Source organism: Antechinus flavipes, chromosome 4 (assembly GCF_016432865.1).
Source record: "Antechinus flavipes isolate AdamAnt ecotype Samford, QLD, Australia chromosome 4, AdamAnt_v2, whole genome shotgun sequence".
Lineage (NCBI taxonomy): Eukaryota > Metazoa > Chordata > Mammalia > Dasyuromorphia > Dasyuridae > Antechinus > Antechinus flavipes.
The window spans coordinates 286,847,501-286,872,505 of NC_067401.1; the positions used below are offsets into that span (position 1 = coordinate 286,847,501).

At 37.7% G+C, this 25,005-nt stretch overlaps 1 protein-coding gene across 4 annotated transcripts in view; it reads left to right on the forward strand.

The window, feature by feature from the left end:
- Window positions 1-18,332: 18,332 nt before the first annotated feature.
- Window positions 18,333-25,005, forward strand: part of LOC127562071 (coiled-coil domain-containing protein 162-like) — a 103,295-nt gene continuing 96,622 nt past the window's right edge. For all 4 annotated transcript variants that reach the window (XM_051997507.1, XM_051997509.1, XM_051997508.1 and 1 more), the window contains exons 1-3: window positions 18,333-18,469; window positions 21,485-21,636; window positions 22,696-22,807. In XM_051997507.1, the coding sequence (XP_051853467.1) occupies window positions 18,359-18,469; window positions 21,485-21,636; window positions 22,696-22,807 (375 nt within the window). In that variant the 5' untranslated portion in view covers window positions 18,333-18,358. The remainder of the gene's footprint in view (window positions 18,470-21,484; window positions 21,637-22,695; window positions 22,808-25,005) is intronic.

The following is a 25,005-nucleotide window of genomic DNA, read 5'->3' on the forward strand; positions in this document are numbered from 1 at the left end:
GCCATTGCTTCTCTCCAGTAAAATGGAGGTTTCTTCAAAGCTGAACTTCTTGTTTTGTTTTTGTCTTTGCACGCAGAAAACACTTAATAAATGCTAGTTGCTGCTAGGGTTTTGTCTGTCATGCTGTGGTATGAAGCAAGACTTATGCAAATCTGTAATTCAGGGAAAAGGTGAATAAGATGAGGTTGGATACAGGAAAAGAGAAAAATAAAAGATCCCAAAAGATGTGTTTGCTTTGGTTTTTTTGTCTCCAGGTACATAGGAATCACTCAATAAGTGCTTTTTCATTCATTCTGAATGAAAAAAAAAAAAAAAAAAAAAAGCAAGGTCAGAATTTAAAGCCAGCAGGGTCTTCCAAAGATTGTGGAACAGAGGAGAAATCAATACTTTGTCCAATCCAAGTAATTGCTCAGAAGCTTAGAGCTTTTCTTAGCATGTACCTCAGTCTGCCTAGCCTATGGGCAGGTCCCCACCTCCACCTTGCCACCACCTCCTACTGATCTAGACACCCATGTTGATTCATGAGCCTCTCCACTGTCAGACAGTATCATTACATTAAAAGCTGGATATGCTGAAAATAGCATTTTAAAACCCAGTTTCTTTGCCCACAGCAAATTTCAGACACCATGAGTCCCTTCAGCTCACCATGGCAGGAAACCAATTTCCCTGTGTTTTGCCATTTTGACACATAATTGCATTCTCTGAAATCATTCAGGGAATGAGGTAACTGTCACCCTCTATGTCACCTTCTTTAGCTTAATCTGTCTCATTCATTCCCCCCTCCAGAGAACAGGGAAAGCAGAACAGAGAGGTTGTAGACACACTCCTCCTTACCCAAGTCAGTCTACATGACAAAATTGTCTTTTTCTTTTCCCTCCCAGCCAGCGAATGGGACACCTATGGGTCCCTAGGACATAAAGTCCCTGGCATTTTTCATGCCACAAACCTCTCAGATATAAGTATTTCTTCACTGCAACCAGCTTGAGGTACCAGCTTTGAGAGAAGCTTGTTATGGCATAATTGTGTTTTTTTAGGAAATCACTATCAGAAAGGATCTTGCCATGGGCCTTAAACCTGGAAAGGAGCAAATGCCAATTCACTGGTGAGATGCTCTCTTTCAGTCTAAGGCACCCAGCTGCAATTAAGAATCTAGTTATTAAGAATATTAAGTAAACCTCTAATTGTGATTATCCACTGAAGAGATAATTTAGGGGCAGGCAGTTATACAAGGTACAAATCTACCTTCATCACTTACAGGTTAGAAATAGACTTAATCACAATAGCCTCATGACTAATAACTTAAGGGGAAAAAAGATGTATGTCCTTGAGCTCTGTGTAGAGATGGGGAAGATCTTGGACACCTTTTTCACAGAATCAGTTCAATTCAATTTAGTGAATTTTTGTTAACTATCTACTACATGGAAAGCATAGTATTAGTAATTAGGGTTACAAAATTGATAAATGACATAGTCTCTAAAAGATAGCATGGTTAAAGGTAATGGATTTAACAGCTAGCAATAGCTAGCATTTCAATAGTTCTTGAAGGTTTGCAAAGCATTATACAAAAATTATCTCGTTTTATCCTCTACCACCCCATTTTGTCTCCATTTAATTGATGAGAAAACTGAGGCAGACAGAAATTAAGTGATTTCCCTTGGGGTCACACAGCTAATGTGTGTCTAAGGCAGCATTTGTTACCAAGTCTTCCTGATTTCTAAGTTCAATGCTTAAATATTTATGGCACCCTGCCTCAAAAAATTAAGTAACATCCAAACATTATCCTCATTGCCTAACTTAGTGCCTGATACACAGTGGCTACTTAATGAATGCTTGTTGATCAATCTATTTTTCCATAAATAAAAAAAAATAATAATAGTATTTATATAGTGCTTCAAGATTTGCAAAGTACTTAACAAGTATTATGCGATAGGAAACTGAAACAGAGTTTGTATGACTTGCAAAGGGACGCACAATTTTTTAACTCAGGTCTTCTTTTCCAGGTCTATTATCTACTACTATCTACTATTCAATATACCACCTAGCTTCTTCTAAAGTTTCAGCAGTTGTCTCGGTTTGACATAATAATTTTGTCCATTAATCTTTGAAAATGCCATAAGAGCTTAGATGAATCTAAGTAACTGTTAACCTGGAAAATTATTTATCTATTTGTATTTGCTACTGCCCACAATGCTCCTGCTTTTATATTTAACTACGCTGTCTTTATGCAAATGATTCTGGTTTTAGTGGATTTACAATTAATTCCACAACCTGAACTCAATCAGTCAACAGAAATTTACTCTACCAAGCACTGTGCCTTTTTTAGTTTGTGACTTGGACCTTGCCTTATGGGTTGTTTTGATAGTGCAGTTTTTGTGCTTTTTGGGATTCACTTCAAAATGAAAAGCACATTACTTACTGGGATCTATTAGCAAAGGGAGCTTTCAAGGGACAAACCCAGGTTATTTTTCAAGAAATGAAAAGAATTTTATGATTAATACATTGCTTAATTGTGTAGACTTGTCATTAATCTTCTTTATTCTTCAAGCCCAGCTTTAAAAAGCATTTACCTGTTGGAATTCCATCCTTCCCTGGGCATGGCCTCCCTCATCCCTACAGCTCTACAGCATCTCTTCCAGGAGTTTTGCCGTATCTACAGGCCCCACACAGCTTATGGCTTCACCATTCTGGAGAAACAGGTGCTCCACCTGGCTCTGGATACATGGCAGTCTGTAAGAAAGCCCGAGTTTCTCTACAGTGCCGCGCTTCAGAAAGATGTAAGTTGACTCCAGAAGTGGAATCAGGATATGGCTGATTATCTTAGTAATGAGATCTTAGTAATGATTATCTTAGTCTTTTGAAATTATTTCCTTTTGTCTATCCAAAACAGAACTGATAAAATCTTAAGCCAGGTTCTTCTTATCTGTTATTTCCCCCAACGATCCAAGAGGAAATAGGCAAGATTTAAATAAAAATGTTATTGTTTAGATATATAGGTTAAGCTCATCTTTATGCTGCTGAAAGATCACAAGAACTATAAATATCCTCTAAATTTTGATGCCCTGAAGTAAACCCCCAATTTGTCCTGATCTTAAGTAGATGTGGGTTGCATTTTTTGATACTAAAAGGCTAAATTTCTTTGAAACGCTTATAAATATAAGAAACATATTCCTACCATATTTATTTTTGTAGCTCCTTACACTCTTTTCTCTATTTTTGTTTCTCAAAACCTTTAATAGTATAGTTGAAAGTATTGTGTCTTGCTAGTTCTAGAGCCCCCAAGTTGGGGTGACAAAATGTACTGTTACTTTCTAGAGCCCCCACACCGGGGTGATTAAAATATACCTTCCCAGTGGAGAAGTGATGAGACAGGACTCCTGAGGCTGGTGGGAAAATGGAATCTGTTTATTTCAAAGGCTATTCCCTTTTTATAATGTAACAAAAACAACACTGAGCATGTGGGACCACATAAACAATTTTCTGTTGTACGTAGTTTGCCACCTGAGATCTTTCACTCTTCCACCTGGTACCTCTCTGCCTCAATCACAACACAGGTTGTCACCACCCCCTGACTTCTCAGGAAGGCCGAGAGCCTTTAGGGGCGATGAGGAGCCAAACCAGGCATTGTCAGCAGGTTCCCTCTGGACTGAAGGGTAGAAGACCCTTCCTCCCCCACTGACTGTGACCCTCTACAGAAAGAGTCCTGAACTAGATCTCCTAGATCTCAAGTCAAGCTCCTGGGAGATCAGGAGCAGGTCACTTATTCTCTCTGAATCTGTTTCTTCATCTGTAAAGCTGGGACAATACTACCTTCCTTGTGAGGATCTAATGAACTTTAATATATGTTAAACTGCTTTGTAACCAATAAAGTAAAAGAAAAGTATGCTATTATTTTTGTAGCACCTTTACTATTGAAGGCATTTTTTTAAAAATTCATTTTTAAAGTTACCCATGTTTTTAAAAACGCTTTCCCTTGATAGTTATTTTCAGATGCAGTGATGGGAGATCCCTTTCTCGTGGCAGAGATAGGCATGCTGGTTCTAGAATCTGCAGTGGAGGAAGGAAAGAAACGAAGCAAAGATTCTCAAGCTTTTCTCCTGGAGACCTTCTCCAGACTTTTGGAACTCTTGACTCTCCGCTACCGACTGATAGAAATGAGTGTGGAAAGTGCACACTTAGCCTGGTAGGTGCAGTGGGCTGAATATCTGTCCTCCATTTATAAGGTGAGCTTTGCAGTGGGGCATGTGAGAGATAGCTAGAAGGTATGTTTTATTTTATTTTAATTTTTAAAGCTTTATTAATGCTACTGCCACCTCCCAAAATGTTAATTCTCCCATTCATTCCTATTGTGTAGCAAAGAAAAATATTTAAACAAACCCAAATAGAGAACAGGGCCTTGTTTGGTAGCATATGCAGCATTCCTCATTTGAAGCCTTTAGTCTCCCTTCATAGAGAAAAGTGTTTCATCACCTGCCCTCCAGGTCTAAAATTAATCATTGCAATTAATCTGAGTTTGACTAATGTGCATATTACTGTCTTGGCTAGTCTCTCTTCACTTTGCATCTGTTTGCATCTTAGCATATTTCTTCAAATTTTTCATATTCATCATTTTTTATGGTACATTCAGCCAAACACTGGGTACCTATTCTGTTCAAGTCAGTAATTATTTTACTAAGAGCTTACTATGTAGCAGACACTGTGCTAACTTTAACAGGAGAGGTGTAAACAACTATGCAAAAACTATATAAAACTATATGTGTGCATGTATAGACATACTATATATATAGTTTATATGTGTATATATATATTTGTAGCTATTCATGTTCAGTTATATGTAGTTATATACATATAATGTTTGTTTTATATAAAATCTACACTGTACATATATAAAATAAGATATATGCACATATCTTGCTTTATATAAATATGCAAAACACACACATATATAACAAAATATATATCTTGTAAATGTAAATGTAATAGTTTATACATTATATATTATGCTATACATAAATAAAATAAGTATATCTTATTTGTACATATATATATACAGATCTATATAATAGTACATATATGTAGTTTTACCTATTATATATTTATATATCTACAATGCACAAATAATTTATTTACATCACATATATAAACATATATGTGCACATATGTATCACAAACTAGGCATAAATGTATGTGTTTGCATGTGTTTATCATATGTATATCCATATTCATGTGTATGTGATAAATTGAAGATAACTACAGAAAGAAGGTACATTAAGGAGAGCCGGGAAAAGATTATTATAGCTGATAGGATCTGACCCGAGACTTGAAAGAAGTCAGAGAGTTGTAGGTGTGGAGGACAGCCAATGAAAATGCAGAGTTGGAGGTTGGAGGATATTTTGACAAGAGCAGCAAAAGAGGCAGTCACTGGATCATTGCTATCTTTGGAGACAGCTATTCTGGTTTAATGAAGAGGTCAGAAGCCAGGCCACAGAGAATCAAGAAGAGAATGAGAAGAAACGAAGTGGAAGCGCCAGTTGTAGAAGGTCTTTTCAAGGATTTGAGCCACAAAGGGAAGGAGAGCTATAGAACAATGGTTTGTGGTCATGGATGGATCAGGTGAATGGTTTCTGACGATGAAAAAGAATGTTTGTTGGCAATAAGGAAGTAGTAGACATGGAGAGATTGAAAATTAGTGAGACAATGGGAATGATAGATGCTTCCAACTTTTTTTGCTGCCAGGAGTTCAACTATGGATATTTTGTTCTCTGAGACTTTCTTTTTGGTTTATGATGGAGAACAAGAGGACAGAATAGATAGGAAGGAAAGGTATCAAGAGCAAATGAGCAATGAAAAAAGGCCATGTCTTCATTAGAGACCAAAACAAATGAAAAGAGGATGGAGGCTTTGCAATTTAAAATAGGGGAAAAGATATTCTATTTCCAGCAAAGTATTAGGAGAAGTTCTCTACTGAAAGAGAAGAGGGATAATGAGAATATGGGAGGCTTGAGGAAATGAGAAAAGTTTGGAAAATCTATGAAAGGTACAACAGAAAGGGAAAAATGAAGAGATTCCTTTGCTGTTTTGAGGGCCCAATTGAGATTATAGAACATAAATTTGTAATAGACCCACATAGCATGACTTGCTCCACAAAAAGGAATGGAAGTGGATGATAGGAGCAAACCAGATTTGGGCTTAGAAAGTAACAAGGAGAAGGTGTTAGACAAAGAGGCAAAAAATGTCAAATACAGCAAGCATAATATGATTGAATTACCCTGATAGAGTCGAAAGAGCACCAATTGTTGATTCAGAAGACCTGGGTTCAAATCTTATCTCTGACATTTCCTGGGCCTCAGTTTTCTCAGCTGTTGTAAAGTGAAGGATTTGGACTAGATGACCTTTGAGTTCCCTTTCAGCTGTAAATCCATAAACTAGAGGGTCAAGATTAAGAAAGGAGAAAAGTAAAGCCAAAGGAGGATGATGGTCTAGTAGAGTACTGAGGGGATGGAAGGCCTGACAATAGGACGAAAGAATTTTAGGAGGAATGAGGTAGAAGAGATGGGGCCCTGTACTTTACAGGGGCATTGCTAGGTCAGAAACTATCATTTTCACAAAATTTAAAAATTTTTTCTAGAAAGTTGGACCAATTATCAAGTATATAACATATTAGCATTTTGATTTTCCCATAGAGCTCTAAAATGAGCTATTTCCCATCTTAATTTTGCCAATTTGATGGCCATAATGTAAAAACTTTCCATTTATTTTAATTTTCTTTTATTTTTTATTATTAGCAACTTGAATCATTAAAAAAAGATCTTTTAAAAATAGGGAGATTAGATATTTTGGTTCATTAGGTAGATTTTGTACATTTCATTCACTCATCCAACAACTATGATACATTGAGCAAAGTATAAAAATAATCAAAACATGGTCTCTGTACTAATGAGTTTTACAACCTAGCAGACATGTGTATCTTATGTACAATTAGATAAAATTACATAATTACTATAATGAAGACCAGAATGCACTAAATGAATAAGACAAATACGAAGTTCCATCTGAGATCAGAAAAAGATGGTTTCCATCTGGGAGGATTAATCAATAAATTTATTGAGAACCTATTATTGGTATGATGAAACAAGCCTGACTACCCACTTATTCTTCAGCCCCATGTAATCTGATTTCCAAATCTACCATCAACTGAAACAATTCTCTCACCAAAATCACTAGTAACCTCTTAATTGCCATATTCCATGCACATTATTTAGTTCTTAGCACTTTACCTTTTCTGTAGCACTTGACACTGCTGGCCACTCTTTTTGATAGTTATGCCTTCTTTCTGGTTCTTCTTCTGGTTACAATTGGGAAGGAAGAATTAGGGTTAAAGCCAAAAGTAGGAAAAGAAAATTGTGATTAAAAAAAACACACGATAACCATTTTGTATTTTTCACATCTCTGGTACTATTTAAGTGGTGTATTAATACAGGAATGATAACAGGTTTCTGAAATATATTCATTTCCATTCCCATTGCTAGACACAGTCTATATGATTTAAATAGTAATAGTTGATAAAAAAAAAAGTTGTCTTATAGTTCCTTAACACATAAGCATTTCAAAATACCTAGCTGGCCTCTTTCTAGTTACTCTCTTATCATAACTGTTATGTGATATGGAGAGAGACAGCATGATCTCGTGGCTAGAGAAGTGGCCCCAGATCCAGAGGACCTTTGTCTAAGATCTGACTCTGACACATGATTGACTTGTGAACTTGAGAAAGTCGAATATCCTCTCAGGGTCCCAGGCAACTGACTAAGGCTGTATCTAGATGACATCAATGTGCATTAGTGAAGGAAGGAAGAAGTTTCCTGTACCACAGAAATTTCCATCCCTTGTGATGTTGGGGAGCTCAGATCTTTGAATCTTTTTTACTTCACAGTCATTTAGTGCTTTATTACTGCTTTTGACTCTTACTGGCATGCATGTTGAGCCCATTTTTCAGCACCTCTTTTGTTTTTCCTTTTGTAGAAATAAAACTTTATTGATTTATTTTGTTTTTAATGCGTCTTGGGTCTAGAACAAATAGACATTCTGAAAAAAATTCTAGAAGATGAAATTTTTTTAATTTTAGGTTATACAAAATATTTGCCCAAGAGATGGGTTTTGATGAATTCCATTTGTACTTGAGGCCAGTCTACTTTGAATTCGCATCTCATAAGGAGAAGGCAGACCAACTACCTCCAATTTTCATTACAGCTCTACAGGAAGATAATAGTCGAGTAGATAGGTAAGTCAGTACATATTATTTGTATTATTTGAAGTGGGACAAGAGCAGAGAAAATGTGATTCATACTCTGCTCCCCTAGTGAATGATCTCATGAATGGAAAACAAAATTCTGACATTATTTATAACTTAAATTGAATCATGTTGCTAAACTTAATTCTTAGAGCCTTGGGCCTGCAGTCAGGAAAACCTGAATTCAGATCAAATGCTGATACTTAGTAGCTGTGTAACTCTGGACAAGTCACAATCTCTGTCTGCCCATATTTCCTCAACTCTAAAATGGTAATAATAGTACTTATCTTCCAGGGTTCTTGTGAGGTTCAAATGAGATAATATTTGTAAAGCACTTAGCACGATGCCTGACATATAGTAGGCACTTTAAAAATACTAGCTATTATTATTATTGTTATTGCCTACCATAGACTTTGATATTTTGAAATTTAGGAGAAAAGAGATGAGTGAGGGATAGCTGATAAAAATATCAATAAAAATTTTAAATGAAAATAAAACACACCGACTTATGGAATTTGAGAGTTGCAATGGACCTCAGTAGCCATCAACTCAGAGCCATACATGAAAGAAATATTCACTGTAGCCTGCTTTACAAGTGGTCATTGAGTCACTTTTTAGAGTTCTAATAAAGGGGAGCTTGCTGACTCCTAAGGCTGCCCTTTTCACTTTTGGAAAGGTCTAATTGGGAGGAAGCTTTTCTTGATAGTCTAACCATTTGTCTTGTTTATACTCTGGGTTTCTACAGAACAAAAGCACTCCCTCTTCCACATAACTGCCTTTAAAAACTTGACTGCTGTCTTGACTTCATTAATTACTATCATAGTTACTATGAAATAAAAGAGTGAAGTAGTAGGGTGTGATGAAGAAATAGCTGTGGCAACCAATGTAGTGAGCAAAATGTTGGGCAGGAGCGGGCAAAAGGCTGGGGTGAGCTAGGGATAAGTGGCTGGAAGTCTTAGGACCTGGCTGAAGTAACTTCCAGGGTAATGAGTTGTAAGGGCTAATTTGGACCAGAGCACCAATTGATGTAACCAAAGCAGTGCTCTCGAGAACTTTTGTTCTGTACTCCTCAATACATGAAATTTTACCCAAGGTTCCTTAAACTAGGTCTTGGCAGTCGTGCTTCAAAAGAAAGTAGGTGAGGCTTGGCTTTGAAGTGTGAAGGCCAGCCAAGTAATGGAGTTGGTTTAAAAAAAAAAAGGAATTTCCAAGAAGAAAGAGTTGACTCAGAAAGAAGACAAAGATGGAGGAGATGCAGTGGGAATTGGAAGAGCTGGCTAAGAAGTTATTGACCTAGAGGCTCTGACCTTTTCATCAGGTCATTAAAGTTATTCATGATCTAGGAACAAATGCCAAGTACTGGAAGCACAGCCATTTTGACTTTTAAAAGAATATAAACTAGAGTAGTGCTATCAGTGTTACCCAAGAACAAAAAGCATGAAACAGAGCTATAGAAAAGATCATCCTGCAAAGAAATGTCAAAGTCTTCATGGTATAGAATGCAAAGGCAGGGCAATGAATATAGTTGTTATTGGTTTTTCCCCTCCCCTATAAACTTATCGTCTCCATCTTTTGCCTTGAGACACTGAGGGACTTGGGATTTCATCACTGTGGATCATCAGATCAATAAGGCAGATCTCAATGTGTTTGTGACCTCCCAACCGTGCAATTCTTGCCCATATCTTCCTATGAATCACACTACAGAAAGTTTACTCCACAAGCTAGGGACCTTCTTTTAGATCTCTAAACTTTTATATGGATCCCATGGAGCACACAGGCATTGCGTATCCTGGTTCTTGCTACATGATTGGCCCCTTTTTGTTCAGTCATAAATCTGTCTGATGAAATACTTTGTGCCATTTTTTGTGCAATTCCACACTACAAATATGTTTGAGCTTACTCACACCTACTAATGCACCTCTCCATTGCCTTTTGGCTGACCCTCAACTTTAATTCTTCAGAGGCTGTAGTAACAACATCACTGAAAGAGTGCTATTAATAAAGGAAGAGCATTTGTCTCTGAGAGAAAATGACCTTTGAGGTAGACCTTGGGCAAGACTTTATATGGAAATGTAGGCTTTCTCTATCTCTCTGTCTGTCTCTGTCTCTCCTCATCATTTCCAGCTTAGAACCACAGTATAAACTCAGACAGTGGAACTGATGTGTTACAGGAGAGCAATTTCTAGTTCCAAATGATGTTTGGAGTTTAGCATCAGATATTGAGATTGATGTAGGCATCAAATATTGGGATCGGTCATGTGAAGAATTCACAGTGGTCATTCTCTTTGACAAAAGGTAGATTTATTTAGGAGAAGAGGTTACAGACAAAATAGAGAGATACAATAGACATCAGGAAGGGTAAATATGAAATAATTGGGAGAGCATATTAACAATGAAAAAGGCAAGTTCCCTAGTGGAACTCAAAATTAACCAGGAGAAAGGGAACACCCCATGAAGCTGGAATGTGCCCTTAGCTGGCAGGTTAAGTCTGTAGATGACTTTAGTACCTAAAAGAATTAATTAACCATAAGAAGGAGAAAGACACCATGAGGCATGGTTTGGGGGGGGGGGGGAGATGAGAGGAAAGATAGCATGAGGCAGGCATAGGGGAGGAGAGAGGAGAAAGACACTATGAGGCCGAGTGCTGTGGAAGGCTATAATCCAAAGGGTTCAGCAAAGATAGCATGGGCCGTGGATAGATATGTAGGGGAAATTTAATCTCAGGAGTTTGACATAACTTGGATTTCTAGCTGTACACAGCATGGTGGGGCTACCCACAACTCCCACAGGGGTATGGTTATAAGGTTAAACTGATCCTGATCAGTATCCTTCTCTGCTTGCCTCAGAGAGTAATTTTATTAGTACTTCAAGCTCTCTCTGCAAGCCCCACCAGGGCTGATCCAGGATCTCATCAGAACTATATTTAATAAATTCTCATCCAGGTAGGAACCCCTACTCAAACCACCAAATGTTAATTTTTTTATTTGTAATACCCATTTTGAAAATGCTAAGCCAATGAGTAAAGTGCTAAGCCATTGGGTAAGGGTAAACCCCACCCAAAAGAAAAAAACAACACTTAACTTATTTATAAAGGTTCTTCCTTTGATGTTTAGAGTTCATTTGTACAACTTTTTAGTGACTTAGGATGCTCTGTCATTCTTTGAGAAAGGTTTGAAAAATATTATTCCTATTGTGCCTCATTATCCTCTCCCTCCAATCTTCCACATGTTTGTGTGGCTCTCTTGTAGTTAAACCAGCTGTTAACATGGACCTGCTGTTTATGAGCCTCTGAGTAACTGTTGAGAGTCCTGCTGCAGGTTTTTCTGTGTAAAATGCCAAATAAACCTTTACCTCAAAAAAAGAAACAATAAAAAAAGTATGAGGTAAAAAGCTTTATGTAAAAAAAAAAGTTTATTAGGAGCTTGTTGCTTGTAGAAAATTGAGACCTAGAAACAAATCAAATTCAGCTATTCTACCTCTAGATGAATGGATCAGAACACTAGTCACAGAGATGAGTTTTTCTGAGGATTCCCTCAAATTAAGTCTGGTTCATATGCCAAGAGTAATGAGTTTTAGAAACTCTTGTTAATATAGGGAACCCCTTCTACCAATGCTGGTTGGCAAAATTTCTGCAATTGGAATCTTAAAGAATTGCATAGACTTTTGGGGGAGGTGAAAGTAAATCTGATTTACTGATATAATGGAAGGCATTCAAATCTGAGTCCTTTTTGTGAATATATTCTGGATTCACCATTTACTTTGGCCAGATTACTATACCAACATACTTCTTTTTTTATTATAGTTTTTTTATATACAAAACATATGCATGGGTAATTTTTCAACACTGACCCTTGCAAAAACTTCTGTTTCAACTTTTCCCTTTCTTCCCTCCACTCCTTCCCTAGATGGCAGGTAGCCCCATACATGACCAACATATTTCTTATTTTTCCTGTCACTAACCTGGGAAATAGCAACTTTTACTTTGTAAAGTGTTAGAACTGGTTTTCTGATAGGTTATGGATTTGCTTCCCCCTGAAGTTTGTGGCTGCCGTAAGGATGGGCTGAGGCAGGATAGAGACAGAGAGAGAAAGAAGAAAATGGGATCTCTTAAGCTGAATCATTGGCAAAGATCAAATGATCACAGATTCAGAGTCAGAAGAGAACTCCTGATCCATCTACTCTTAAGACCACAGTGGTTGGCCCAAAGCATCAGAATGGGGATTTGAATGCAAATCCTTGGACTTCAGATCCTATCTTCTGTCCACTGTTCCTTACAGCAAGCCAGTAAAGATCAATGGGTAGATTGTGAAGACTTGGGGGGGAAGTCCTGCATTACATTAAGGTAATTTGTAGATTTAAATGATGTTTAGTCACTTGACTACATTATATTGAAACTGATATTATTTTAAAGTACTAAATTGGTCTGAACACAGACTATGGGCCATATTTTACCTGAAAATATGACTTCAAAAAAATCCAAATGGAGCAAGTAATATAAAGTTCCCATTCCCAAAGATCTTGAACTTTGCCCTATGTACAGATATGTAGCAAATATGTTCTGGGCCACTTTCTTGGAGACAAACAGGCTACATCTGCCCTCAGGGTACCAAGAGCATCCCAAGGCATTTGGAGATTGTTTTTTCTCTATTGCGATTATCTGCAGGCCCCACTAGGTGTGTTCTCCTCAGTGCTTAGCCCTTAACATCAATTAGCTTTTAGAAAGGGATATTTGTAGCCATACATAAAATATAAAAGTTCCTCCCCTCCCTAGTACCTCAGGGTTATGTCCCCTTCCCCCCATCTTACATCAGTCTCTTGAGAAGTTCACAACAACCTGCAGCGTGACTGCTGAGAGAAATAATTCATTTGGATCCCTACTCTCTTCCAATCAGTATTAATAAGTTTAATAGAATCATGTCAAAGTTTTATGTATCAGGCTCCCAGAACTGTGAGCTGCAAATTCTTAGTTCACTTACTTACTTATAAGAAATTGGCTGAGGGTCCTTCAGCCTTGTTTTGCCTTGTGTAGAAAGTCTCCCAAAATATTTTTGTGTTTTCAGGCCATCACTTGTCCCATAAGAGCAGATGACCATTTTAATGACCCCTTTGGTCACTGAATGTGAACGTTTATACCATTTCCTCATTCCTCACCTAAGGGTAAGGCTAAATCCTTGTAAACTTGAAATGTCATAGCAGTCAGAGTTATACTGTGGCTATTTTTTCCATTTTGTTATCACAATATTTCAAAGAACAGCCTAACTTTCTAGCTTAAACAGTTGTTCTATCAAATTGATTCCATTTTCATTTCATGAATATGAATTTTATTTCTAATAGAACAATGTTGCAAATTATGGTCAAAGTAACAACATTTTACCAATATTTCAAGCATAAAAAGAGAGAATCTTTACAAAAACATACCGAGACATCACAATCAAATTGGTAGCTGCCCATGACATTTAACAAACTGAACTCTTTTTTTTTTGGTTGTTGTTGTAACTTCTTTTTTTTTTTTTTTAAATAACTTTTTATTGATAGAACTCATGCCAGGGTAATTTTTTACAACATTATCCCTTGCATTCACTTCTGTTCCGATTTTTCTCCTCCCTCCCTCCACCCCCTTCCCCAGATGGCAAGCAATCCTTTACATGTTGAATAGGTTACAGTATATCCTAGATACAATATATGTGTGCAGAACCGAACAGTTCTCTTGTTGCACAGGGAGAATTGGATTCAGAAGGTATAAATAACCCGGGAAGAAAAACAAAAATGCAAGCAGTTTATATTCATTTCCCAGTGTTCTTTCTCTGGGTGTAGCTGCTTCTGTCTATGCTTGATCAATTAAGGCTCTCTTTATCGAAGAGGTCCACTTCCATCAGAATACATCCTCAAACAGTATCGTTATTGAGGTATATAATGATCTCCTGGTTCTGCTCATTTCACTCAGCATCAGTTCATGTAAATCTCGCCAGTCCTCTCTGTATTCATCCTGCTGGTCATTTCTTACAGAACAATAATATTCCATACCATTCATATGACATAACTTATTCAGCCATCCTCCAATTGATGGGCATCCATTCATTTTCCAGTTTCTAGCCACTACAAACAGCGCTGCCACAAACATTTTGGCACATACAGGTCCCTTTCCCTTCTTTAGTATCTCTTTGGGATATAAGCCCAGTAGAAACACTGCTGGGTCAAAGAGTATGCACAGAACAAACTGAACTCTTAAGAGTGGCTTCTTAACAGTATATCATTTTAATTATAATAACCACTGCCTGCTACAAGGAAAATTAACAAAAATAAAAGTTTTGGGATTTTGTTTTCTTTTTTTAAAGCACTGTTGCAACATTGTATTCCTGATAATTCAGTAAACTGAACTATGAGTAAATAAATGATACATGCCTAAAAATATTATGGTTATGCTGTTAGTGGCCACTGGACTTTGGACTAGTCCAGGACCTTGATCTAGATTTGACCTACTAGACTGTGATCTTGACTGGGATTTGGATCTGGCTGATTCTTTTTTCCCTTGATTCAGACTTCTGCTTGTTCATCTTGTATGGAGATATTCCTTGCTTCATCCAATTTGTGGCCCTGCTGACATATTATTTTGTTTATTCAATAGAATTATTCCATATTTGCTATAGTTGTTTTGGAATGACTGGACATCTAGCCTTATAAAAATAGGACTGTGGAAAGAGGAGGTATCTCAGACCATAAGGAAGAGCTGAGGTCCTCTTCATAGGGAATCCTAGTCCCTTTCATGAGTGCTATTGGCTCAGAGCTCTTTTAATAGAGACGGCATAATTTTAATCTCCTCCCTGCCAAATGAGCTTCTCAGCTGATCTCAGCCACCCTCTGGCAAGGTCCCAGACAGCACTCCTTCCTCCTTTAACATTTCTAAATTCAGAAGATTTGAAGTTCCAACGCTTTCACCAGAATAGAAAAGAACAGAACTGAGAAGCCATTGACTATAGCCCATTTCTCACTGCCACAAATTGCCTCACTAGGGAGGCCCTGATGATATTGTTTCTCACTAGCTGACAGTAGTCAGCAAAAGTAAGAAACAATATTGCCCAAGGGGGACTGACATGAAGGCTCATGATGCAGAGTATTGGGCAATGAGACAAGATTGACTCTGGACTTTTTAAAGAGACTTAGGATTCTGATTACTCAGCCAATTGAAAGAAGCTTCCAAGGTCCCATGGCAAGCATGTAGGAACCAGTTACAGGATGGCAATACGTGCCCCACAATCTCTGCAAAACCCCTCCGTTCCATATCATCACAAATCTCTCAGAAATTGATTTCTCAACTCCTCACATTGGGAAACACTTTTCAGAGTCATCCTGAGCATACCCCAGCCCTCCATTTCAAACAGGTAATTGCTTCGTGGTGGCCCCACAGAACTCAATGTCATGGAATGGAAAAGTAGATAAAGAAGTGAGTCAACTAACACTTATTAACAAAAAAAAAAAAACACTTAATAAGTAAGTACTTACTTCTCCTTCTATGGAGAAGTGAGGTTCCCAAGTTTTTTAAATGAATGAAACTTTTCCAAAAACAACATGAAAGGCATGGATGGAGAAGTAAAGGTTCCACTTCTTCACCTTTGAAACATTTACTGAAGTTTGGGAGTCAAAATGCTCTCTCTTCAAAATGGGATAGTAATAAGGGGTGTTTAATTTCTGGGTCCTGGAGAAAGTTGCTACTTGTAGCCTAATTCCCAGAGAACCTGGATCCCAGCCCAAGCTGGTAGGGGGCAGGGAAGGATTGTGGCATATATCTAGGAAAAGAAGGAATAAGATTTCTTTTGTTTTCATTGTTTATTACCTGTTTATACAGATATGATGCCTGGGACTTATAGAACCAGAGGTACTTAACCTTTTTTGCAGTATGGACCCTTTTGGCATTCTAGTGAAACCTGTGGACTCTTTCTCAAAATAAAGTTTTTAATGCATGAAATTAAAACCCAGGATTACAAAGGAAATCAACAGTTAATGAAAATAAAAATGGATTTTTTTTCCTTCTAAATTCATGGATCCCATGGGTTCATGGACACCAAGTTAAGAAACCCTGCATTAGACTTTCTCAAAGTACATTTCTCAGCTCTTGAAATAAAACCAAGTTTCTACTTCACAGGGTTGTGCTGAGGATGAAAACTTATATGTGATAGAAGTTGCTATAACCTTAAGGCAAATAAATAAATATTCACTATTAGTGTTATTATTGTTAATTCTATAATCAATTTGGGTAGGATTTGCCTGGAATGAAAACATCAAGTACTGTAGTAGATGGGTCAGGAATCACCAATTACAAAATAGTGACTAACAAGAGTCCCTACTTGTAAAATTTTAAATTACTTTTAGGAAAAAATTAGCTGATTTCTCTGAAATAAAACAGTGGGTTTTTAAAAAAGAAATTATATATTTTTAGGATTTTTTTAATATTACTGTTTTTCCAGTGAGGTCTCATTTGAGGGATGCAGCATATATTTGAGGCAGCATATATTGAAGGCAGCCAAATGATAGAGAGTGGAGAGATTTCTGGCCCTGGAAGTTCAGATTCTGCTTCAAACACTTATTAGCTATGTAACCTGGATAAGCCATTTAACTTCGGTTTGTCATGGAGGCACCAAGGTGGCTCAGTGTCTAGAGTTCTGGGCCAAGAGTCAGGTAAACCCAAGTTCAAATTTGGCGCAGACATGTACTAAATGTGTGATCCTAGACAAATCATTTTTATCTCTGTTAGCCTTAGTCTATTGGAGAAGGAAATGGCAAACCATTCCAGTATCTTTGTCAAGCAGATGATATTGGTGTGCTATGATCCATAAGATCACAAAGAGTTGGATAGGACTGAACAACTGAATAGCAACAACATATATATTTGGAAATGACCTATATTTGGATTCATATAGTATATTTGAGTTCTCTAAAGGCAATGATATTGCCCTCCAAATAGGGGAATCAAGACATTTATTCTTCCCTTTAGACTGACTTAAATATACACTTCCCATTAATGACAAAAGTCAAATCAAGGGGACTAGTTTACATTTATTTTTTTTCCTTTTAGATATGTTCCTTCTGCTCTTCAATTAGCTATCTCTGAGGTGGATGATAATCATATTGGAAAATTTAGTTTTCATAAAAAGGAAAGCATTTTTCAGGTAAAATTTGTTCTGTTTTGTTTTCCCATTCAAAGGAAGTCAAAATAAACTGTCACATGCATATTGTCCATGATCAGAATCATGTTATTTTTGCCCCAGAATTTTAATTCCATCTTGTACTCATAGCTCACATAAGTACAGTTAGTATAATTATTTGCTGGTTTTTTATATTTCTTGTAATTTGGCATAATTTCTTCCACATATACTCTAATAACTGGTAAGAATTTCTGTAGGGCAATAAAAATAAGTTTCATGTTTCCAAACACCTTTTCTTAAATTGCCTTTTTAAAAAATGCACTTATATTAAGAGACTCTTAACTTTTAACATCATACAACAGAATGTAAGCTTTTTGAGAGCAGGTTCTAATTTTCATTTTCATCCTCTGCATCCCCAACATCTCACATAAAGCTTGGCATATAGTAGGCACTTAATAAGTTTGTTGAATACAAGAAATTTACTTGTGTTCATTTCTCTCTGGCTCATCAGGAAAGATTTCTTGGCTTTTCTTTGGGGACAGTGGGAGGGGGAAGAAGAAATTAAACATTAACATGATCTGGGTTGCTTTATTCTGCATGGCAGCCTATTTCTGGATGTAAATCTTTCACAGTTTGTCTAGTATCCTCAAAGGAAGCTGAGTCAAATTTGCAGCTTTTGGGAAAAATTAAACCTGGGTGACTGCCATGAACTGAAATCAGTGCTCAAGGCTGCCTGAGAGACCATTTGCTCTAAATACAGCCTTGGGGCTACAAGGCCTGGGTCAGCACTGTTTCTAAAGGTCAGTGAATGTTTCCCACACAGGGAACAGATGGCACATATCAACTTATCTTTTTCTTTGTGATTGAAGAACAACTTCCCAGTATTTCTCATACTTTCTTCCTTCAGCTCTTATTTTATTCAGGAGTGGAAAACATGCAAGTGACTCTTGCTTGCCAGACTGCTCAGAAAAATGCCCTGATGGTTGCTGTCCAGCAGGCCGCCTTTGGCCGCAGCCCATGGTCGATCTGCCCCGTGGACAGACAGGTCAGCCCACGGGATTAGACAAATCAGAAAACTGCTTCACTGTCACTAGCTGAAGCCAACTAAGTGCAGCTGGGGAATTTGGCTATTTGTGATCAGAGTTTTTTCTTTTAGCAAATAGGAATCTATGACCACATTGCTTACTCTATTATTAGTCTGTCTCTCTCTTTTTTTTCTCTTTCTCTCTTTAATGAGATTTTCTATAGGTCACTTTAGGAGACTGGCCAAATGTGAGCAATGTACAAGAAAATATAAAAATTAAAAATTAACCTAGCCTAAGGAGATGAATTTTTCTACTGTCCCAAAAAGCTTTAAAGCTATTATGATTTCTTCTTCATGCAAGTTCACAATTATATATGAATTGTAAAAGAATTATCTACTAAGCAAAGAAAAGTCAGGTCACTAAGATAAGGAAATCAGGTCTCTCACAGGGTGATCACCTGATTGGTCAGTGCCAACCTTTCCTCCAATGGTTTTCACAAGAATTCTTGGTATCAAGGTAGAATGAAGGGAATTCTGCAGAGAGGAGAAAAGATAAAAGGACCTAAGTGATTTTGGAAAGGACATAGAGAAGAAGGAGGTCTTTGAATGAAGTATATTCATAATGATTAAAACTTAAATATAAAAAAATAAAAATAATTTCCCTAAATCTCTTGCAAATAGACTCTGAAACTCATCTGGCTATCAGGGATTCTGTTCAGTGCATTAACTAAGGAATCTCTCCTACCTTGGTCAACACCACCCCTTCTCTTTGGCTTCTTGCCATATTTCATGTGTATAAAGGAATATAGACTCCTTGTTTATATACCAAGAGCCTCCTGCCTCACCCCAATCCTCATGGTGACCATGAAAGCTAAACAAGGAATTAGGTATGGAAATTTGTTTTTAAGGCCCACTGCCTGACTTTCCTCAGGAACTTAATTTCATGATTTAAAGTGTATACACGCACGTGTACACAAACACACACACACACACACACACACACACACACATCTGAAAAATGAGAGGAGACCTTTTCCTTTAAAAAGCTAGATTTTTAAGATTTGGAAAGGGGTTTTCTTACTAAAGTTAATAGTACAAATGTAACAGTGACTATCCTAGAACCCAGCTGCCTTAAGCCCAAGTATGTTACATTTCATTCCTATCCCCCAGGGTTCTCCCATATTTTTAAGGGGTTGAAAGGGATAGTTTCTAGTCTCTACTATTGGCTCAAACCCCAATCATGGGCGTTCCCTTAATTTGTAGGGGGTTCCATATAAACACATACCAGTCATATAATCAATTACAAAGGAATATTTACTTCAAATATAGCAAGATCAAATGTACAGAAATTCTTTGCACCAACCCTTTTTATCCTCCTTGGTCCCTGTGGAAGGAATTTGGTTTACAGCTTAGTTCAGTTATAATAAAGCATTAATCTCAAAAAATCCCAAATCCAAAGTCCTTCTGGGCTTGTGGCTTTCTCTGGGCTTCCATGATGGGCTGGTTGCAACATCTGGCCTGGAGTCCTGGAATCTAAGGCTGTCATGGTGTGAGCTCCCAGGTCCAAAACTTCATTCTTTGCACTTATAACTGGAAAAGGACAGATGGAACAGAGCAAAATACCGAGGCTACTTCAAAGGATCCTAGGACTTAACGGGAAAGAGAAAGTGGCTCTTCCCTCACTCAATTTAGTACATAATGCTATGATGTGAATGCATGAGATCTTCATCCTTGGATGCCAACAGAGAGGGGGGGGAAGGGTAGGAGGAATGAAGGGAGGAAGGGAAGAAGGGAAAGAGATATATTTTATTTTTTTTAAATGTTTTATTATTTTTAATTTAATAAAATATTTTAATATTTTAACAGTTTTTAAAAATCACCTAAGATATTTATTAATCTTGGGATTCTAGACAACTCATTTAATCTCTGGCTCTCAGTTTTGTCATCTGTATAAAGAAAGAGTTGCATTTAAATAACCTCAACTGCCCCTTCCAGGTCTAAATTTTTTATTTTTGGGTCTCAGATGTCTAGGAATAGGACCCAGATCTTCTGCTTGCTAGATCAATATTATATTCCTTGTTTTACTTCATTCTTTCAAAATGATAACTGTCCCTTTTAGACAATATGTCCATATCAAGGATTGCAATCCTTAGATAATTTATATGAAAAAACTATATATGAAATATCTTTAAAGGTTTATTATCTAAGACATATTAACAACTTTTAAAAATGACTAAAAATCATTCTCCGGGAGACTCCAAATCCAGTACCATTTTCACTTTACAATGTTCCCTTTTTGTTTAACAATAGTTTAGAAAAATGGAAAGACAACATTTTTCATTCAATTCATAATTTTGAAGATGCCGTTTTGAAGATGCTCTTTATTCAAGTTAAAATCCACTTTTAGATACTATTTGTGTGACCATGGATAATTAATTTCATCTCTCTCAGTCTCAGTTTCTCCATCTCAAAATTGGGAATAATAATAGCACTTATCTCTCAGGGTTGTTGTGAGGAGCAATAAGATCATATTTGTAAAGGGCTTTGAAAAATTATTAAGCATTATATAAAGGCTCTCTGCTATTCTTCTCTTCCTTCTTTTTCTCCCCCTTCTTCCTCCTCCTCCTCCTCCTTTTACCTTGCACGTAATAGTGGACAGGTATAACCTGCCTTCATTTGCTTTCATTCAGTACATATCCTAAGGATATTTTCCAATTCTTGGACAATGACTAGTCAGTCACAATATTTATTGAGTATTTCACCATGTTTGAATCTCTCAAAGAGACCTTTGTTCAGCCATACTTTACTGGAGGAAGAGCTTCTTTCCTTCCCTTCTCCATCTCCTTCTTTGTGTGGCTAAGGGAACAGGTAGTAATGTTTCTGTCTTAATCTCATTCTTGGCAGCATGACCAGGCACTGCCTGAGCTATGTAAACAGGTATTTGAGGTCAGATATAACTAGGAGATTTTTTTCAGGACTCATAGTCCCAAGTCCCATAAAACTATCTAATGAAATCCAATCCTTACAATATTCTAGGAAGCTTCTCAGCTGAGGAGCCATGATGGGGAAGAGTCAACCCATGGGAGTGCCAGGGCTGGGAATGACAGAGAAAGCCCATCATTGGCCACAATGCCCAGAATCTCAGGCTCACTTCCCCATCCTTCCCCAGGAGTCCAACCTACTAAGAGGTAATTACCATCAAAGTTATGGGGCGTGTTCCCAATCAGTCCTGTAAGTAAATAGACAGCATTTTCTCAGGGAGCCAGCGTTGTACACTGTTCTGGAAAAAAGGGAGAGGGGGATGTAAGAAAACTGATCTGGCTGATGATGCCCGTGATGAGAATTACTTTCCCCCAGCACTCTGGCTGCTAGTGTAGAGTCCACAATCCTGTGCCATGTTTTCAGAAAGCTAGACAGAAGGAAAGAGTATGTGCAGTGTATGTGAACTGCCCAGAGGAGGAGGGACAGGAGGGAGGAGGGGACCAGTCACAGGCCCACTTCTGCTAGATATGTAACCTGCTTGGGCCTGAGCTTCTTTATGTGTAAAATTAGGAGTTTGGATTAGATGGCCTCCAAGACCCCTTTTAACTCTAGATCTCTGACTGTCATATTTTCATAACAGGACCCTAAGATCCTATCATATGAGACCTGACCCGCATCTCCCTACCTATTGCCCCATTTTAAACAGGGTTGGGGGTTTGAGTCTAACGTGTCTCATCTTGGAAAGTCAAATCAGTTTAAGGCATCCCCTAAGCTTCAGAAATAGATGGACTAGCACAGTGGATAAAGCACCAGCCCTGAAGTCAGGAGGACCTGAGTTCAAATCTGGTCTCAGACATTTCCTAGCTGTGTGACCCTGGGCAAGTCACTTAACCCCAATTGCCTCAGAAAAAAAAAAAAAGATACCCTAAATCTGTGATCCCATGAGTCTCTCTGAACCTCAATTTCTTCATCTGTAAAATGAAGAGGCTGCACTAGGTGACCTCAAAGCTCCTTTCCAGGTCTAAACCTATGATCCTGTGACTTTCTGATGGTTTTTTCTTATTAAGGAAGGAATGGTAATCCCTGATAAACAAGGCTTCCCTGAAGCAGGTACAGAAGCAGAGAGAAAGAGACACCTGTTTGTGCACTAATCCATTACTAGTTTCTGGGTGTTCCTATGTGTTGGGAGCGGTTGCTAATTTGCTTTTTGACTGGTATCCAGTTACTTTACATGCAGAGCTCAGAGATTTCTCTTCATTTGATAGGACTCCAGAGGCTTTTGTGTCTATTCAACTGGAAAAGCTGGGATTACGTGATATGATGCTGAATACCTTCCTCCAAAGGAAGGAAACCATAGGCAAGCCAGTGGAGAAGACTGTGAGTTTGCAATGAAAGGATGAGGGTTTTTATTAGTTTCGAGTTTTTAACAATAAAAAGAGGATTTGCATCTAGAAAATGGCTTATTTTGTGCTATGAATTTTAAATTACAAATATTTTTTCACTTAAATCTCATAAGTATCATCAATTTACATTTGAGGAAACTGAGGGCAAAAGAGAGTTGCCCAGGGTAGCACAACTAGAAAGTATCTGATGCTAAATTTGAAGTCAGTTATCCTGACTCTAGGACTAGCCCCAGATCCACTAAACTACCAACTTTCAGCCTGAAGACATTTAAATGTACAATGCTTCAGAGGTCATCAGCCAATTTGCAGGTGATGTGAGTTTACTTATTGAACTCATTAGCAGAAATATAGCTTCTTACACATCTGTCTGTCAGCATGTAGGCCTCAAAAATTAATCACATGTGGAATGGATGAATAAATTGTGGTATCTGAATGAAGTAGAATATTATTGCACTATTTAAGAAAAAAGATGACTGAGGACTAGAAAGCAACCTGAGTAAACTTAATGAATGGATGCATTGTAAAGTAAGCTTCAGAGTAAGTTTAAAGTAAAACAACTTACAAAAGACTATAATAATGTTGATTAAAAGAACATTAAGTCAACTAAACTAAAACCAAAGGTGAATGCTGTGTAATTCTAATGACCAATGCAGGCCAGGAAAAGAAACAAGGACACATACTTCCCTCCTTTCTTAGTAGCAGTGGGGAATTAGACAGGTAGAATGTTATGTACACTGCCAAGTGTGGGTCTTGTTTTCATTGATTTCATTTATAAAGGATGGCTTACTGAGGGAAGGGAGTATATCTGGAAATTACCGTGATGTAAAAGTGAAAAACACTAAAAATAATTTTAGTTTGAATATTATTTAAAATCTAAATTTACAGCAATGAATCTAAACAGTCTAATCTCAACAATGTCTAATAAACTCAAGTTAAAGCAGGAGATGGGATATTGGAAATTGTAAGAAATACATATAGCCTCTTTAATTTGATTACCAACAATTATAGAAAATTATCTTATACAATATTTAAAAATATTATATTGATCATTCCTATAAATGTTATGGGGGCAGCTAGGTGATCCAGTGGATAGAATGCTGAAGTCAAAATCAAGAAGACTTATTCTCATGAGTTCAAATCTGGTCTCAGACATTAACTTTGAGGCTAAATGACCCTAGGCAAATAGATTAATCCTGTTTGTCTCAGTTTCCTTATCTGTAAAGAGAGCTGGAGAAAGAAGTGACAAACTAGTATTTTTGCCAAGAAAACTCCAAAATGGGTCACTGAGAGTCATTGGGTCTCAATGGCTCCATTGGGGCTCAATGGGTCCAAAATGGACCACTGGAATGGTCACTGAAAAGTCAAATGACTTATCTGGGATTACCTAATGAGTATGTGTCAGAGACCAGATTTGAACCCACTTCCCAGCTTCAACATCAGCTATCTAGCCACACTGACATGCTGCCCTTTACATATCTATACCTCTGTCTGTACCTCTATCTATGTCTGTACCCTATGTCCAATCTTCTCCCACTGAAATTACCAGGACTCTACCCTGGGGTGCTGAGAGGTAAGCTTGCCAGCGGGTACCAGGCCATGATGCTCTCTCTCCAGACACTCTCCTCCACCCTCTTCGACCAGAGGCACATGAGCTCTGCCCCAGGTTACTGGTCTCTGATAGGTGACTTTTTACCTTCCCTTGCTCATTGCCAAGCTCTCATGTCACTTCTTGGCTATCTCAAAACCATGGTGCCTTGCACATTCTGCCTCTCCTTCAACTCCATTTTTAGCTCCTCTGTTAGAAACCTTCCTGAGCACAGGTGCTGTCTTGCTTGTATTGCTACCATAGTGCTTTCTGTAGTGCTGGAGCATGGCAAGCACGTAATAATCATTTATCATTCATTTATTCCTAGTCACTGATTAATTATAAAGGAGGCAGAGGAAGGGCAGCTAGGTGATGGAGTAGATAGAGTCTTGGAGCCCTGGAGCCAAGGGGATCAGAGTTAAAACCTGGATTTCCCCATTATAAAGAGAAGGAGGAAGAAGAGAGGAAAAGAGGGAGGAAAGGAAGGGAGGAATGAGGAAAAGAAAAGATTTTCACCAAGTGAAGAATTCCAAGGACTATTAAATGACCTGCTAGAATACCAGGGGTACGTCAGAAAGAGCTCCTCC